Below are 19,233 nucleotides of genomic sequence, written 5' to 3' on the forward strand. Positions count from 1 at the left end.
TAAAAAGGCTCAAAACTTTGGTCCAAAGACCTTGTGTACAAAAAAGTTGTTCGGTTATGGAGTTACCACTGATACTGTGTAAGTCTTGTCCAGGACTTGCGTTTAGCTACAATTTATTTTTTTATTTACAGTAAATTTAACAATTAGTTTTTTAATGAAAGCTTAAAAAAAAATTATTAATTTTATTATTAATAATTTCAATTTGATTAAAATTTAATTTAAGTCAAAATCATTTGAGCTCCCTAAAATTATAAACTTATTGTAAACAATCCAATACGTAAAGTTAAAACTGTTATTTACACCTCATACAAAATCTAGTTGTTATTTAAACTGACTTAGCTTTTTATTTTAAATAAAACTACATGGTAAATTTTAAATTAGCTGATAAAAATAGAAATGTACTTAAATAAAGTTAAATAGTTGTGGTAAAAAAACATTGAAGATTTGGAGAAGGTTAAAACTTCTTGAAAAAATTAAGTTTAATGTATAGAATAAAAAAAACAAACCTAAATACAAAATATATTTATGTTAAAAACTATATATCACGTTTGTTTACAGTTAGGAATATTTTGATGTAAAATAAAAATAAACAAGTATAAATAACTTAGTACGTTTACTTTTTTATTAATTATGAGTTTTAAACTTTATTGTAAAATTGTTAATTATTTACATTAATATGTTTATATTATTTTTATATAATCTAATTTTAATTAAGTTTGCTCTTTTTTATTTTATTAGTTGTTGTATTTAACAAGTCTTTTATTGACTAAAAATTTAGCGACTAAAATAGACTTATATCGAAATGGCTTTTGTGAAAAACTATATTTTTTTGTTATGAACTAGTTCAAGTAGAAATGTAAAAGTTTTTTTTTTAATTTCAAATTTTAAATATTTATTTTCTCAATAATAACTTAGTTGCTAGATATTTAGAAGTATGTTATAATCTTAATTAATTTTATAACCCTAGTATTACAGATTTAACCAGTTAATTTAAAATTATATTCATATGTAGAGTATATTAATACAAGACTAAATTTTAAAATATTTGTTTCATTATTCTCTTAAACAGAATGTAGTGTATATATTTTTCATTTGTAAATACTACAAAAAAATGTCTAATATTATCAGTAGTATCACATAAATCTCAACTTCAACAGTTAATTATAAAAACACCTTTATTTTTTTAACTTTGAATTGAAAAAGTATTATGTATGATGTTGGTTGTATGATCTGAAATAGCTTTAAGAACTTTTTGATAAAAAGTTATGTGAACTTAAAGAATACTATTTTTTTAAGTAGTATTAGTAAATAGTATATATTCTCTTTCTAAAAGTAGAAATCTCTGAATAATTTTTTCAACCACAAAATATGTAATAAACTCTAAAAATAAAAACTATAATCAAAAATCTTAACTATAATTAAAAACCAAAATTTATACAGCTAGTTATTTAAAAATTTAGGATATTTTTATTTAATTATTTTGTTAAAACTTACTGGAAATAAGAGTTTAAAAAGTAGCTGAACAAGTCTTACAAAGTAAAATTTTAGAAATATGAATGAAAGTAATATATTTTATAAACCGTAAATCTTTTGCTATGTATTTTAATTAGAATTATATATAATGAAGCTCACTTTCAATTTTTTTTTGACAATTCACACTTACAAATTACATTACAGTGTACACAGTGGGCTAAATTAGGGATTCAAGCGACTGCTGACTATAGAAAAATAGTTTAGCTAAATTTAAATTTTAACTAAGACTTCAACAAAGCTAAATAGAACTTAATTTCTTTGTTATAAAGTATTTTTTTTTCTTTTCCGATTTATGTTTTTTACAATTTGTGTAAGTTTAAATCTAACCAATTTCACCTTTTTAAGTTTGTTGAAGTTTATATTTTTTTAAAATTTTTATGGTTAACCATAAAAAAGCTCCACAATCCAGTATTACAAAAAGTTCCTAGTTGCACAAAGACAAAGTAAACAATATAAATAATGTTTAACTTTATTTTTGAAATAAATACAAATAAAAATTAAATAACTTTATTAATATTGTTTTGAAAATAAGGTCCTTATGGTTGAATATAAAAAAAAGCTCTACAACTAAGCATCACAAAAGGTTCCTAGTTGCACAAAGACAAAGTAAACAAAACTAACAAGGTTCGACTCTATTTTTCAAGTTAAACCCACAAGTATTTATTTTAATTATTTTTTGATCAAAAACTGTTTTTAAATAATTTGTTCAATTAAACATAAGAAAAGCTTCATAATCACATAACGTTCCTAGTTACACAAGCACAAAAAAAAGTTATATTAAATTTATTTTAATTGTATAATTACTTAAAAAATATTTGTTTTTTGTAGTAAGTCGACAAACTAAAAAATATAGATATGTTAATGTTCAACAATAAAAAATTGAACTTACCTTTTTTTTTCTAGAATTTTTTGCATAAAATCTATTACAACTAAGTATTTTTTGGTTGTTAGTGTGGTTTTTTCTAAATTAATTTCTAAGTTTTTTTATATTGAAATAAAGCCTAAACTATGCAAGTTTATAACTTAAATCGACTGTAGAAGATATATGTATACAGTAGATCAGTTATTTATCTACTTTTAACGTGCCTCAGACTTTAAAAGTAAATGTATTAAGGAATTAACGATTAGATTTAAAAGTTTTTCTGTCAATTTGACTTTCTAAAACTCCTCTACGATACTTTATCGACATGTATAAAGATTTTTTGATATATATATTTTTTAGCTTGCTAAACACCTAGTAAGATTTGTTTTAGAACATTTTTATACAGAGTACTAACTTCAATTATAACTACTGGATTTCGCAAAAAAAAAACATTAGTTAGCTATAAAAAGTATTAGGATATTTCGTACTTAAGTTATACTGCAAAGGCCTGACTAGCTCAGTCGGTAGAGCGTTGGACTCATATTTATATGATCGTGGGTTCGAGCACCACACTGGGCGCACTTTTTTTTAATTCGCTTTAATATCAAAAATGTGTATTAGTCTTTTAAAAGCTTTAAACCTAGTTCGATTATTAACTTTTTTTGTTTACTTCATATGTCATATTTATATACTTTAATAACGTGGAGTAATAACATAAATGATTTGAAAATTATCGATTAGACTTAAACAACTTGCTTATCGAATACAAAAAATTGCATGCTTGTTATTGTATTATTATTATGTTATTTTAAATAATAAGATAATTTATAGATGAAATTGCTTATAAAATTGAATAAATTAGTTTATTAAATGAAAAACTACCTTATTTTTTTTTTGCAAAACAAAAAAGAATTTTTTTTTTTTACTTAAAAAATACTTCTATTACTGCAAAAAAAAAAGAAACAACATTTAGAAACAAAACTACACCTGTATTTAGAACTATAATGAAAATCAACATTCAAAAGCATACACTTTTCGTTTTACAAACTAAACAAATTAAAGCGGTAATAACTATTAAGTATTATACTTACTAAATTTACCAAACATTTTGTGTTTAACTACATTGAAGCTACTACTAACAAACAACAGTGAAACTTGTTGAATGCAGTTTAATTAAGTATAATGCACAGAATACTTTTAATATTTTCCAAGCAAAATGAGTGTTTGTTAGAGTAGAGTAAAAAGAATATCAGACCTAACAGTGAGTTTATTTAGAATTTTAAAGTATTTATTATCCTAACGAATCTGATTTGAAAAATAAAAAACATTCAATATTTATTTTACAAGCTGGTTGATCCATAGTTTTATTAAAGAAAATTTAAATAAATTAGACTTAGCTTAATATAAGATTGATTTATTGATTCATTATGTTTTACGTTACTAGACTTAAAATTATGTAAACTAAACATAAATTTTACAGATTAAAATAGTTTCAACAAATTTATTATCAACTTATCAAAAAGTTATAAGTAATAAAAAATTTAGTAAACTTTTATGAAACATGACTTATTTTAAAAGTAGTTATCTTGCTAGTTATTTAATTTACAAAAAACTAATAAAGTATTAAGATGAAGCTTAAAAATGTTATCGTGTAATTGTTTAAATAAGAATATTAAATAAAATTATTAGTTTGTATCTTAACTAAACACAATAACACCTTTGTAGAAGACCACACAAAAAGTAGAAGTAGTTTTACTTAATAATTATCTTATACTTCATTTTAAACCGTATTTTTAATAGCTTAAACTGTTTTCAAACAAATTTTATGAGTTTTCGTAAGGAATTCTTTTAATTATGAGGCAAAATTTCTTAAATGTTTTCTTTTTGTAACCAATTTTTAAAATTTTTAGATATTAACATCATTTATACTTAAAATTTAAAACAACATAAACAATTAGTTAAAAAATTATATATAAAAAGAAACACAGTATTCACAAACCTTTTAACTGTCCTATTCAAATATAGTTTTGCTTGTTGTTCAAAGACATTTAGAACATTATTATTATTAGCTTATATTTTAGATATTAACATCATTTATACTCAAAATTTAAAACAACATAAACAATTAGTTAAAAAAATATATATAAAAAGAAACACAGTATTCACAAACCTTTTAACTGTCCTATTCAAATATAGTTTTGCTTGTTGTTCAAAGGCATTTAGAACATTATTATTATTATTAGCTTTTGATTCTGCGCATTTTTTGTTAAACTTTTTATGATAAACAACGTTTGTAAGTTGCATTTTAGTATTTCGAGTACAAATTACATTGTCTCTTACAAATGACACACTTTATTAATTAGATTAAGTTGTTATTGCTATTTTATACTAGTTAACAAAATCATAAGATACATAAAGTTTGTAAAAAAATATATAAAACATTCAGTACTGTAATTGTTTATTAAACGAAAAAAAAACGCTCAAAATATTTGGTTTTAGCAGTTGGTGTAAAAAAACCTTTTGGTAAACGAGTTGCACACCATTTGGATACCTTTTAACGTGTTGTATAGGTCAGTAAAATTTTAAATATTAGGAAAGTTTTATTTTCAAATGATATATAATAAAATAAAAGAAAGTAGAGTAATCTACGATCATTTTTTACAAGTAAGTCTAATTAAAATAATTACTTGCATGACTCATTAACTTAGTAGTGTGGCAACTTAAGACTAGAATATTTTATAATTGAGTTTACTTCTTTCTTAACTTCTGGCCCAACCTTCTTCACTTCCGACCATTTTCCTGTTTCCTCGTCGTAAAAAGCCATTTCCATCGAATTACAGCTGAACGCAAATATTTTGCCTCCAAACGCAACAGTTCCTTCCAAGGAAAGCCATTGGTAAGTGAACAACGGCCGTTCCGCTCCAATGCAAGCGAACTTGTTGCTGATGACGTCAAACACCTCGCTACCACGTGGGCCAAAAACGTACAACTTGTTTCGCAGGGCAACCGAACTGTAAGGGTCCCTTTCATGGACCATGTCCGGCATTCTGTTCCATTGGTTACTCGACGGGTCGTATCCTTCCACGGTTCTGGTTAGATAAAACTCCGGAGCAAGCTGTATTCCACGGTACTGTAGGAATTTACCTCCTGCAGTGACAACTCTTCCAGCAAAAATACAAAATTTATTAACTGTTCTGAATCCTGTCATCTGCGCTCTTTTTTCAAATTTGCCACTTTTCGGGTGGAAACAGAAGAAATATTGTTTTCGTGTGTAGTTCGCCCAATCTTCAATTTTATTTCTGCAGTGTATAAAAACTTTATTCATTAAAACGCAGGCGTTCAAAACGACTTGTCCACCGATGGAGCATGTCTTTGGTTTGGACCATTCTTTCGTGCAAATCGAGTATGAGTTTATTGAAATGCCACGCTTGCCGTTACATATTGTGTACATAAACCTGTTTACAACAACTAGTTTGGAGGAGCACCTGAAAAAATTAGACTTGATGAAAGTGGCTTCTTCTGAAAGTTTGTCTTTTGATTGGTAAACATTAGAACAATGAATATTTGATAAATCTGGTAGCCACAATGCGTCACCTCCACACACTAATACATCAAAACTTTTCTGACTGCAGTATCGGACTTGCAAGTTAATAGACGCTGGATCGATTAGAAGTTGCTTTTCAACACTCCACGGTGCTCGTTTTATGTACTCTACACATTTTTTACACCTTGAAAATGAGTTTTTCTCACGGAGCAAACTATTTATAGCTGCTTGCGACATTAACGGCAAACGAATTTGTTTTATTAACTCAACTGCAAATACCATTCTTTCTTTGGGGCTGTGTTTTATCCAAGATTCGGCAGCATTCAGAACTTCAATCTCCGATGTAGTGTTGAGATTGGAGCTTGAGCATAATTTTCTAAACAATCTAAAACTCAAACCTAAGTGTTCTTTGTTTTCAATGGCAAGATAAAACCACCTTTCAATGTAGTTCAAGGCCTGCATTTTAGCTTTTTTGTTGATGAAAACAGTACAAATTTCATACATGAAGAAGGCATTGTCTAGTTTCAAGTTTACATCACTCTTGTTGCTAAAGTTTAAATTTGCGACGATATTTCTAAGTTTTTTCATTTTTGTGTGAGCTAATCTTTTATCACCTGGTCGAAAAATTTGATTAAAAATAGCACATAGTCTTTTTTAAAACACATTAATTATTTATAAAATTTATTTTAAGCATTTTAATTTTGATTAGTTATTAAAAAAATGAATTTTGTTATTGATACCCAATATAACTAGGTTTTTTTAGTTTCATTTTTATAATTAAAAAAAACATAAACAATTAAAAAAATCGATGTTCACAAACCTTTTTCAATCGTCCTATCTAAATACAGTCTTGCTTGTTGTTCGAAGGCATTTAGAACATTATAGTTAGTAGCTTTCGCGTAACTTTTGTTAAACGCTTCGTGATAAGCAACGTTTGAAAGTTGCATCTTATTCTTTCGTGTACAAATTAAGTTGTCTTTTAAATATGACATTTTATAAATTAGATCAAGTTGTTACTGAAAATTTATACTAGTTAAACTATTTATTAAATTATTACATACAAAACTAATTCGAACAATATTTATCAGTTGACTAATTAATAAACGTTATTATACTCAAAATTTTTAGATAATTTAAATTAAAAGATAACTAAAAATTTATACATTAGTTTTTTATTAAAGATATAAGCTGTAAATTTGTTTTTTGTATTGTTTTAAGTTTATTGTTAAAAAATTTACAATGATGAACTAATAAGCAAATTAGATTATTATATAAATACATTTGTGGACCTTCGTATTTTTATATACTAATCAAAAAAAAATGTTTATTGTTTGTTTAACCTTTTAGTAACAAACCAAAATTTAATTCATGAATCTTATAATTGTTAATTGTGTAAAAAAATTAACTTCATATTTTCAATAAGGGCATAATTGGTAAATACAAGACTCTTTTTTGAATTTAGTCTGAGTTTTTACATAATTAAATAAGTTACTTGTTAGTTGTCTTAGCTTGTTAAAATTCAAAGTAACTTTTGAGATATAAGCGATCAAAGTATAGAAATCGCCAACTAAAAGAAAAAAAAAAGTTTCACTATAAAATCTATCTCCTCATTCAGTTTTTGAGCAACTGTTTTAGAAACTTTTCATATTAACAATTAAAATGTTTTTAACAACTTGTAGAAACATAATTTTTAATTAAAAAATATATACGAAAATTAACTAAAATAAAGTTTTTTTTAACTTTGGTATTAAGTTTTCTCTAAATTTATTGAAAAAAAAATGCTTTTATATCTAAAAGTAAGTTTCCTGAAAATTTAAATTGAGTTGCTTTAAAAATGAAGGAACAGATAAATTTTTGTTGAAGTTTAAAAATCCGGAGAAAATTGTCTTTAAAAATTTTCTATTCCATTTGGTTGTATCGAATTTCTTTAACAAAACTTGTTCTATATGAAAAGCTAATTCTTTTTTTTGGTCCCGTAAAAGTTATCTTTTAGTACATACTATAAGACTTAAAATAAGAGTCAATGTTAATTTTTGTAAAAAAAAATGTTAAACTTCTCAATGCCTCGTCAAACAGGTCACAATTTTATTATTAATAACTATTTAAACCAGGTGCGATGCGTAGATCAGTTGATCCACCTGAAAAGGAAATGAAAAACGTTGTTACGTCCTGGGCAAGGCATTAATTAGTCTCCAATACAATCGGTTTTTTATTGTACCAGGTCCTAACAGATATTTTGAACGTATTTTTGTCGTTCAGCTATTTTATTTGTTTTTAAAGTTGCCTGCAAGTAAGAATTTATTTTAATTTATTTTGCTCATAAGTCAAGCGCATTTTCTGTAAAATCGTGCACATTTTAGTAGAAATAAAATTATCCAATGCAAAACTTCAATTAAAGCATATATTTAGATTGAGCCATTGATGATACAATAATAAAATAATAGTAAAAAAGGCTATTTATTCCTAAATTTTTAAACAAAACATGCATTTTTTTTAGCCTAGTAAAAATGATTGCATTGTAAACTGAAAAAAAATCTAGACTAAACATAGTTTTGGTAAAAAATCTTGAAAGAAATTAAAGTTTTGTTAAAATGATAAATCTTTAATGCTGAACAAAAATTACAAATTTTCTATTTATATCCAAACTATAAAATGAACAATTTTTTTAGTTTTTTAAAATTTCAAGATAGCAAGAAAAAAATACATACGATAAACCACTAAGAATCTTTAAATAGTCTAAGAATTAGGAAGCCCCTAATAAACTAAGAAATTTGATTCATATTATCACGGACAAATACTTCAAAGGTAGATGATGTAAATTCTATTTATTGTAAAGTGAAAGTTGATAGTATTATATTTGGCATTTATGAGAAACATCACAAATGTAGCAGAATATTGCAAATAGGGAAAAAGATGGCAAAAAAAGAAAACATCTGACAAATATGGCAAGTTCTATAAACATCTACAATATTAAAACCTATAGATAAAGGTTACTTAAATGATGATCTTATATGGTTTTAGATAGTTTATAAACCACACTATAAACATATCAAATAAATAACAATAATAACCTCACTAATACTGATATTAAATAATACTACATAAAACTAGGTATGACATGAGTTGAAAAAAATTTTATATAAAGAACAACTACAAACACTAACAAATACAAAGAACTATGTAAATATAAAACACTTTACAAACCATGCTTCACAAATTACTTTGAATGTTGTTAGAACCTTTAAACACAATTTGATTTTTAAAGAATACACTTTAGAAAATCATAAATGTTAATACATTTAGCTACTTTGAATTTAGATAAAAAAAAACTGCTAATAAGAAATACTATTATTTTAAAAAATAACTTAACAATAACCAAAAATAACACAAGTGTATACATGTTACCAGCAGCAAGGTAATCTGGAAATGATCTGCTCCAACTGTTGAAAGGTTATATATAGCTGTGATTTGCATCAGTAAACTTGTGACTGCTCTTTATTTTCTCTTTATCTAAACTCTATTTAAGTTTCATCAGTAAGAAATGTTACCTTGCTAGCTTTCTCTTAAACGCTTGAATGAACAGGAACGTTAACTCAAAACTTTCCATTAAATTTATCAAATGCAGTTTATCCACACTTTCTCTTCTTCCTGTTTTAAAATAAATTCTTCATTCTATTTTTTTTTTTGCCTTTTTGTTGGAAGGTAAACACAACTCTTCCTTCATAAACAAGAAAAAGGTAACAAATTTCAAAATGTAACTTTACCATAAACCATAATTAATGTCTTTCAAAAACAGATCTGTTAAATTTAATAGCTAAACGATATTTAATATTTAGATTTTTAGTTATGTACAGTTTTTCTATTTGAGAAAAAAAAATTATTGTTTTTACCAGATGTTTACCATTCCATTTTAGTTTCAATAATGGTTTAAATGTATTACAACCTACTTCAAAAATTGCAGCAATTGAAAAACAAATTAATAGTAAAAACACAAAAAAATAAAGAAAATATTCAAATTTCATGTCTATACGACCCCTATGATGTCAATGTTATCATAAAAAGAGCACTTGATGCATACATTATAAGAATTATGATAATGGTGTGAAGAATGAAAAACTCAGAAAAAGTATTAGATGTTGTAGTTATGTATCTATATGAAAAACGTCTGTTTATGTTTAAGTTTAACAATAACTTGTTAACTTTAAAAATTACTATAATAGTGTAAAAAATGTCCATAATTATCATATGAGGTCTTCAGAAACAATATTTTTTTTTCCTATCTAGATTCAACAATAAATTAGGTCATAAATTACTATCCTACCAAGGAAGTAAACTATGGACTAGGCTACCACTATGTTTAAAAAACATAAGTTATTTTGGAAAGTTCCAGGATAAACTTAAAAGTTATCTTTTAAATAGTGATTCTCAAGGTCATTAGTGATCATTATTCATTACTACTCGTCTATTTACTTTTATTTAAGGACTTAAGATTTGTCATTTAATATCTAAACTTTAATTTATTTTTTTTTGGATTCTTGTTTTTTTTTCTTCGAAAGTTGATTTGCTTGGTTACAGTAAAATTGGTTTAGTCTAGCTTTTAGCATTTTTTGTTTAGCTATTTTTTGAGATTAATCTTTAAGATTACTATTTTAAATTAATTTTTAGAATACTTAAAACTTTTTTTTTCTTATGCTTACAATTTTTTTTTTTTTTAACATGCAAATATTAAAAAAAGTTATACATGGTTATACTTTAGCAGAAATAAAAAAAAATAATAGTAAGCTAAAAGAACTGTTTCAAGTAAACTTAAGTTTTAAAATATCTTTTTTTTGAAGATATCACTAAAAAAATCTTATTTTTTATGTTTGCAAGTGTTGTTTTCTTTCTATTATTACAGTTTTAGACTTGGACAAGTAGTCAAAAAAAATATTTCAAAATAGAAGGAAATTTGTTGTTAGTATCATTATTGTTTAAATTAATATTGTTTTTTTTTTGTTTTTTATTAAAAGATTAAATTTTACAGTGCTTATCTTCATATTTTCATTTATAAAAGTTAAGTTCAGTTATTGTAAAATTATTTCTTTAAAATGCTTAAAACAATTTTTAAATAGTTAAACTAACTGTTGAAATTTAAAAATGTTTATACTGTTCTAATTAAATTATTAAATAAAAGAAAAATTACCTTTTTAGCACAAAATACTTATAAAAAAATATTTTGTAAAATTTAGCGTATTACATCTTACCTTCTTTAAATAAGTTGTAACTTATAGTTCAAGTATTCACACGTTTGTTATTAGTGTTGTTTATCTTCTTTTAAAAATTAATTTAAAATTATATATATATTTTAGTTCTTATGTTACTAAACAAGATTCATAGTACATTATTAAACACAAAATTCAGTTAATTTTCGTTTAGTTTTATTTTCATTCATTTTTCTTTTCTTTTAATTGATTGTTCATTACTAAAGGTATAAGTACTTAAACGATAAAAAAATTATGTGTTAAAGCTCGTAAACACTGTACGACTCAATTACCGAAAGGTTCCTTTGTACACCAGGTTCTTAGACCAAACTTTTTGAGACAAAACGTATGATACAAATTCCTTTAATTCCAGTCTTAGTTATTAAAAAATATTTTCTTCTTTTATTATGCTGTTAAGAGCCTTGCAGTGTTAGTTATAACAGTGATAGTAGAAACAAAATAAATAAAAAATTAAAGTTATAAAAGATAAGTTTAAAAATCAAGAAATTTTTAATCTTACAAAAGGGACCATTCGTGTAAAAGTGTTTTTTGTGCATATTTGACACCTACCCTTAATTTGATACCTACATACAATTTTTTATTTTTACTAAACTTTTGTTATTTTTTTAGCTTATGGCTAAACTAAGCTTCAAAATAAAGTAATTTTAAAAACTCTCTTAAAGAAAATTTTCACCTTTTTTAACTACAGTCTTATTCATTAGATATACAGCCTCTTTTTATATTTTTGTCAAATACATTAAATTTTTTGTCATATAATTTCTTTAAAACATTCAAAAAAATAAATTATTTCTCAGAATTTGAATTAGCATGTAACCAAATTATGTCAGAAGCGCATTTTACACCAGAACTTTTGATTCAGAAAGATTTGAAAAAACCATTGTTTAATGGTTTACAGGTTTACACCTTACCCAAACATATCTAAAATAATCAAAAATTAAAAATAAAAGTAAAAAAAAATCACGAAAAAACTTTTTTATTCTGTTTACTCAGCAAATATTAGGGAAAACACCTTAACGTTTCAAAAAGACTTATGCTAGTTTACCTATTTGTAGAAAAAACTTTATGAATTAAAATATTTTAGAAGTTGAATGTTGAAGATTATGAATATAAACTAAGAAATTTGGATAACTTTACATGAACAATATTAAAATCATCAAAATGTTTATTTGTGAATCTTGCAATTTAAATGCTGTTTAGGCCTTGGATTAAAATCTTACAAATTCAACTCAGAGAGTTTTCAAAGCACCCCTTTGATATCAGATCACACGATATTGGCAGTTATTGACTATGAAAAAAACCATTATTTAACTTAATTAACTTATTTAAAGTTACATATAAACTTGAATTTTATATGTTTACTACTATATAATTAGCTTTAAACTAAGTTTAGGAGAAATTTTCTGGAGCTTGATAATTAAAAGTTCTTACTCCACACCACCCCATTTACCATAGTTTTGAGGTTTTCTATGTAATTCTTTTGAAAAATAAATCATGTAATGACATCAGGGTTGCCACATTATCTGGAAACCTTGAATTTGAGAAATTTTGAAAAAAAACCAGGAAAACCAGGAATATTTACAATTTTCACATGTTCATTAGTATAATATCAATTTGACTCAAAAGTTCTATCATTAAAAATAAAAAAATTATTATCATTTTTTTTTTTCATTAAAAAACATATTTAAAGTAGCTTTGTACTATCATTTCAATATTTTTATACTATATAACACAGTTTCTTATGTTAAATTTAATTTTAAACAAAAAATAAACCCAAAAATGTGTTCTTTTAAAAACCTCGAAGAAATTTGGAAAACCTGGAAAGTTTTTTGAAAAAATGAGTGGCAAATCTGTGACATATAATGACTTGATATAATGTACAGTATTCTGCAGTATCAATTTTATTACACAATTCCTACTGAACTAAATTTTAAAAACTGTAATTCAATTTTAGCACCTTATAAAGTTCAATTCAAACCTTGTGGTGTAGAGGTCCTTATAACCTGTATAATTAAAATATAACCTCAACACAAGTACAAAAAAAGGTACTAAATGTTAATTATTTATCAATTTTAAGCTTTATAAGGTTTTACTAAATTACATAATAAAGAGTAAAAGATAAGTTAAGTTTTATAACATAAAATAATTATCATACTTTTAATTTAAAAAAACAACCATAACTTTCAATCTAGGATTAGTAAAAGTATATAGAAGTTGATCAGAAAAATAGGTTTGTAGCTTTTAGGTAAGATGAGTTAAGAACAGTCAATGGTTTATAAAATAGTAGCTGGATATGAGCTCTTTATATTAAACAGTTAAGTTCTTTTAAAGAAGAATTAAAATTATATTTGAGCAGATTCAGTTGTTAGTTATAAAATATTTATTGAAAACATGACAGTTATTTTTAAAAATTGACATTAAAGTGATGAATTAGTTTTTTATTCTGACTGCCATTCCAAAACAAATTTATATTTGAAAAAACTTCTAATTACTATTGCCATAATAAAAATTACTAGTGCTAATATTAAATTGTCACATTTAAATTTCCATATGTAACATGTCATTTCAACTAAGATATACCATTGTTTTGTTATCTAAATATATTAAAAAAGTTTAATTTTAAAACTGTACAAGTAAATTTTTAGTTTATGAATTTTATAAAAGTGTAATTAGACAACTTAAATCAGAGTTTCTCAAACATTTTTTCTAATTGGCCCCCATTAAAGAAATTAAAAAGTCTATTGCCCCTCCAACAAAACTACTCAAAAAACTACCATTTAAAAACATTTAAGACCTTTTTTTGCTCTTCATCTACAACTTAAGAATATCTAGTGTAAGTTTCAAAATTTTATGACTGCCCAACTTACTAAAATTGCCCCCAGGAGCAATATTGCCTACTTTAGGAAACTCTGACTTAGATAGTGGTCTGTTAAGTTTAAGTAGTTGATTTAGAATTGACACTCACTCAGGATAACTCAGGATGTTTTTAACTTTTTGAAAATCTCTGGATTACTCAAGATGATTTTTATTTTATTTTTATTATTAAACTTAGGCTGACTCTAGAAAGTTTTATTAATGGAAAACTCAGGACAGTTAAACCTTTTATAAATCATTTCTTTATAGACTTTTTATATTTTGAGTGAGAATTAGTTGATTTAGTTTCAGTACTTAGTTTTATACGTTAGTTATTTTATAACCAGTTTTATTAAATAATTTAATTTTTATTAATTTTGAATAATTAGAAAGATTTTTTTAATTTGAAAAAAAAATCAGTATGACCCAGAACAGTTTTTTTTTCAAGTCAAGGAGTGTCAACTTATTGATTATATTATCACAATAGCTTTTTAGTACTTAAAAAAATTTTGGTATTGTTGAAATTAAGGCTGCAAGAGGGAATCCACCTTGATTTATACCAAAAGTTCAAAGTAATAGGTTCTTTATAGAATGAATAAACTATAATACAGGGTGGCCACTTAAACTGGAATCCTTGAAAAACCTAGAATTTGCCATTTTAGGCCAAAACAAACCTGGAATTTGGAATTAAAAAAGATAAAAGGAAAAACCTTAAACTTTTAACAAGTTTTATATGTAAAGTAGTAAAAATTTGATTTGACACTGAAAATGTATAATAAAGATAAAAAAATTCTTCATCATCTTTTTTTTAATCACATTAAAGCTTGCTTAACTGTGACTTTCAAATGTTGTTATACTACTTTACACAGTTATTAAGCCAGGGTTGCTAACCTGGAATTTGAGAAATTTTGTAAAAAACCTGAAAAATCTAGAATTTTGAACAAAATACCTGGATTTTTTAATTTTGATTTTTTGTTAATTTTTACAAAATGGATAAAATTGAAATGCTTATAGTTTTGATGACTTATAAATCTGTAGTTTTAGCTAACTTTCTTGTTATGGAAACAATAATGTTTTAACATCAACTTTTTTTTGATATTGTTAGTGAGTGGAAGTCATTAGGAAAGAAATAAAATCATTACTTTCTACAACATTACTAAAATAAAAATTCTACAAATTTTTTACAGAAAAAATATTAAGTGAACACAATACTCTTCAAAATTTTTAACATAAAATGTAGTTAACTGAATAATGCAAATTTTGTATGTTGTCATTCTTCTATTGTAGCACAAGATGAATTTAATACACTTCAGACAAATTAATTAAATTCTTAAATTATTCTAAAATTCTAAAAAAAAAAATTTTCTCAATTTAAGTGTCAATAGAAAAAAGTAGAAATCAAAGAAAAATAGCAAGTTATAAGAATTTTTAGTTCTGAATACTTATTTACTTTAGTTTAGTTCTAGTTCTTACTTTTAGGACTTAGTTCTTGGTTAAAAAATATATTAATTAATTGTTGCAACTTTTAAAATATCAAATAATCATTTAATTAAATATTTTTATAAGAATAAAAGGTATCTCGTTCCAACTAAGAAAAATTTAAGTAGACTTTTTGTATTTATTTATTGTATTAAACCAACATAAACGGCTTTTGACAACAACCATATTAGAAGAATTAGAACAGGTTTCAACATAATAAAATAAGTTGCATTACTTACAGTAACTCTTAAATAATTTATATCTGTTGAACAGCAGTTTTCTTTTAACTAAATAGTAACTTACTACTAAAAATTGTCAAAAAAAAGGTGTGCTTTCAAAAACCTAGAAGAAAATCTGAAAAACCAGGAAGAAATTTATAAAACCTGGAAAAAAATTTGAAAAACAAAACTCAACCCTGTTAACCTTAAACTTAACTTTAAACTAAAAATAGGCTCAAATATATGTATTTTATAAACCTGGAAGAAATTAAGAAATCCTGGAAAAAAATTCTAAAAACCAGTTGCCACCCTGAATAATAAAATAATCACTTTTTATTGAACACTTGAAAAAAAAAATTAAGGCAACAGGGGGAATACACCTTGATTTTACAGTAATTTCAAAGCAACTCTTGAGATATTAAGATATTAAAGTTGGTGAACTCAACTGGTTTCTTACAGAATGAACAACCTAAAAACTCAAAGCCTATCTTCATTTTTAATTACTTTATAACAAATATTTTTAAAGTTTTCACAGTAAGTCCATTAATAATTTTTAAACTAATATAATGCTTTATTTCTTTATTTTGAAAGATGTAACTTTAAAAACAAATAGTAGGGAGTATGTTGGTGATGTTTGCTTGACTTATAAGGAAGTATGATTTGAATGTGTTTTTGCTTCATTAAAAGAATCTAAAAAACAAAACTGCAGCCCAAAAAACTAATTTCAACCCCAACAATATTTTTTGATTATTTGACTTAAACAGTAAAAAATTCACTTACACATGTCCTAGACTTAAAATTAGTATCTTAAATGAAAGCTTATAATTATAGGCATAAATATATTAATATTGACATTTTAACTACTTTTGATGTATTATGGCAGGATTATTACACAAAATATGCAAATTTTGTCTGTATATTTGTTTTTTTTTTCTAATATAACAAGCGAATTCTTTCTCTTTTTACTTTTAGTTTTTTTATTTTGAATGTAAAATGTGTTGAGTCAGCTAGCCAGAAAGATATTACTGATGTAAAATGCATTTTAAATGACTTTCTGTTATAAGAAGTTATGATTATTGAGAGCACCTGTCTAAGAGTAAAATATATAAACCTATATATCATAGAAACTGCATGTTAATTTATTAAAGTTAGTATTATTTTATTAATTAAATATAAAAATATTTTATTTAATTAAATGTTAGTTATTTATCTGTATTAAGTTTTTTTTTATAGCTTTAAGTGTGTTGTTGTTTTCACAATACTATTAATTTTAGTTTATAATGTGTTATACATTTAAATCAATTAAAACTTAAATTGTTAGTTTGTTTGTTTTTAATTTGATTCTCTAATTTAAGAGCTTTGTATCAAGTTTTAAACTCATAGCAGTTTATCATTATTGTGTTTACTTATATAAATGCTATTTACTAGACTGAGCACTTAGCAAGGTATAAACTTTTATCTATGTATAATATATAAAAGCTTATACCTTGCTAATAGCTATGTTATACACATAGTAAAATTTCATTTTACCAGGTATCGTGTTAATATTACTTATTATTTGACTTATTGTTAATAAAAAAAAATATTAACTTAAAGCTTTCAAGTTTATTCCATTTACTGTATTATAATTTAATTATAAAGATGCATTAAAAAACTTGTTTTAAAAAATGTTAAAGAAATTCAGACTACCTGGTAGAAATTTACAAAAAAGCTTTGGCAACCCTGATTAATTGTTTAATTTTTCTTTTTTTTTTTATACTATCACTGTTGCCCTTAATCACTACCCTTGGTTGGTAACTTTTCTTCTTATGATGTTTTTAATAATTATTATTCTATCACTGTCACACCATAATCTTGGTCCTTAACTTTTTTTCATTATTTTATATGTATTATTTATACTCTTGTGCAAAAGTGACCCTTGGTGCAAAAGTGCTTTTGTGCATATTTGAATGGTCCCAAAAAACTGGAAACAGGTCAGTTTTGCACAAATTTTCATGGATCAAAGTTTTTGCACCAGAGTAACTTATGAAATATGCAGTAATAAAAAACATAATAACAAAATTACCAATCAAGGGTAAAGGGTGAAACATATAATAAAAAAATAATTGAAATTATTAAAGTAGTAAAAAATTTGAGAGTAAGGGATAACCGTTAAAGTAAAAAAAAATATATATTAGTAAAAATTTAGCAAAAAAAAATTATTCCATTCAATCAAATATGACTTTTCTTGCAAAAATGTCCATGCATTTTTGACAACTCCCCATAAAAACTAGCTAAAGATTTGGGAAAATTATCTTAACTTTCCTGAATAAAAAACAAAACAACTAAGATTAAGTCAGCCAGAATTTCTCAAACAATCTAAACAAGCTTGAACTTTATGCTTTAAGACAGCTAAATGTTCTAACTCTTTAATGTAGAGTTTCATTCAACAAAAATAATATTGGTTGAAAATTAATATAAAATAAGACTAAATATCCAGGGTTGTGCTGTCAGCTTAAGTGTTTTTTTGAAAAAAAAGCAAAAGATGTGAATTTATTTCTAAATTTACATTTGATTTTAGTAGCTATTTTCTCAAAATGTGAGTTTTTGTCAGTGCAAATCCAAAAAAGGTCTGAATTTGAAGAAGAAGTTTGTGAATCTTTTTTCTTTGACTATATTATGTTTTTTCTTAAAACCGTTTGGTTTTTCTACTCTTATATTTAATGATAATTTTAAAGTTTGAAAAAAAAAGAATGCAGTTATTATCTTCTGGAAAGTGCTTTTACCTTAAAATGTAGTTTTGTTCCTATTAATTAATTCCTTTTAATGAAGAAAAGTATTTTTTAACACAAGTAAGAACAAAACTGAGTTTTTGCACAAAAATTGTAAAGTAACAAATTTCAGTTGAAACTTTTATCTGCAAAGTTCTTAATTGCAACTATGTTAATATAATAAACTATATAATAAACTTAAAAGTATACAAAATACAATATTTATAAAAATTAAAGAACTTTGTAAAGAAAATTTGTCTCTTATGACAAGAAATTTGTAAACTCTTGTCATAAGAGACATATATACATTCCCTAGTTTTGCTTCCCTCTTCAGAATCTTTTTATTTGTTTATTATTTTTGTTTAGTATTCGTATTCATAAAATAAAATTGTACATGTAACATTTCTATTTTACCACTTACTATCAAAAAGTTTAAAACTGAATATAGTTAATGTACTATTAAGTTCTACTATTAAAATAGGGTTTCACACACTCAAGACAATCAAGATATCTTAAAGTTTTTAAAATATCAAGATGACTCAAGATAACTCAATAGTATTATATATTATTATCATATAATTTTTTTTTTGAATTTTATTTCTAAACTCCGGATACTTCTGTTTCTTTATGAAAAACTTAGGATAGCTTTAGTTTTTTCAATAACAATCTTTTTTCTAGAATATGTATGAGATTAAGTTTGTTCAGTTTCAATATTGTTTTTGTTTTATAAACAATT

At 24.4% G+C, this 19,233-nt stretch overlaps 1 protein-coding gene across 1 annotated transcript; it reads right to left on the reverse strand.

The window, feature by feature from the left end:
* Positions 1-5,099: 5,099 nt before the first annotated feature.
* Positions 5,100-6,443, reverse strand: LOC145842370 (kelch repeat and BTB domain-containing protein 12-like). Its single transcript, XM_082949798.1, has one exon. It carries the CDS (start codon positions 6,441-6,443, stop codon positions 5,100-5,102), a length of 1,344 nt encoding a protein of 447 aa, XP_082805924.1.
* Between the last annotated feature and the right edge of the window lie 12,790 nt (positions 6,444-19,233).

Source organism: Thalia democratica, chromosome 8 (genome assembly GCF_965202585.1).
Source record: "Thalia democratica chromosome 8, ktThaDemo2.hap1.1, whole genome shotgun sequence".
Taxonomy (NCBI): domain Eukaryota; kingdom Metazoa; phylum Chordata; class Thaliacea; order Salpida; family Salpidae; genus Thalia; species Thalia democratica.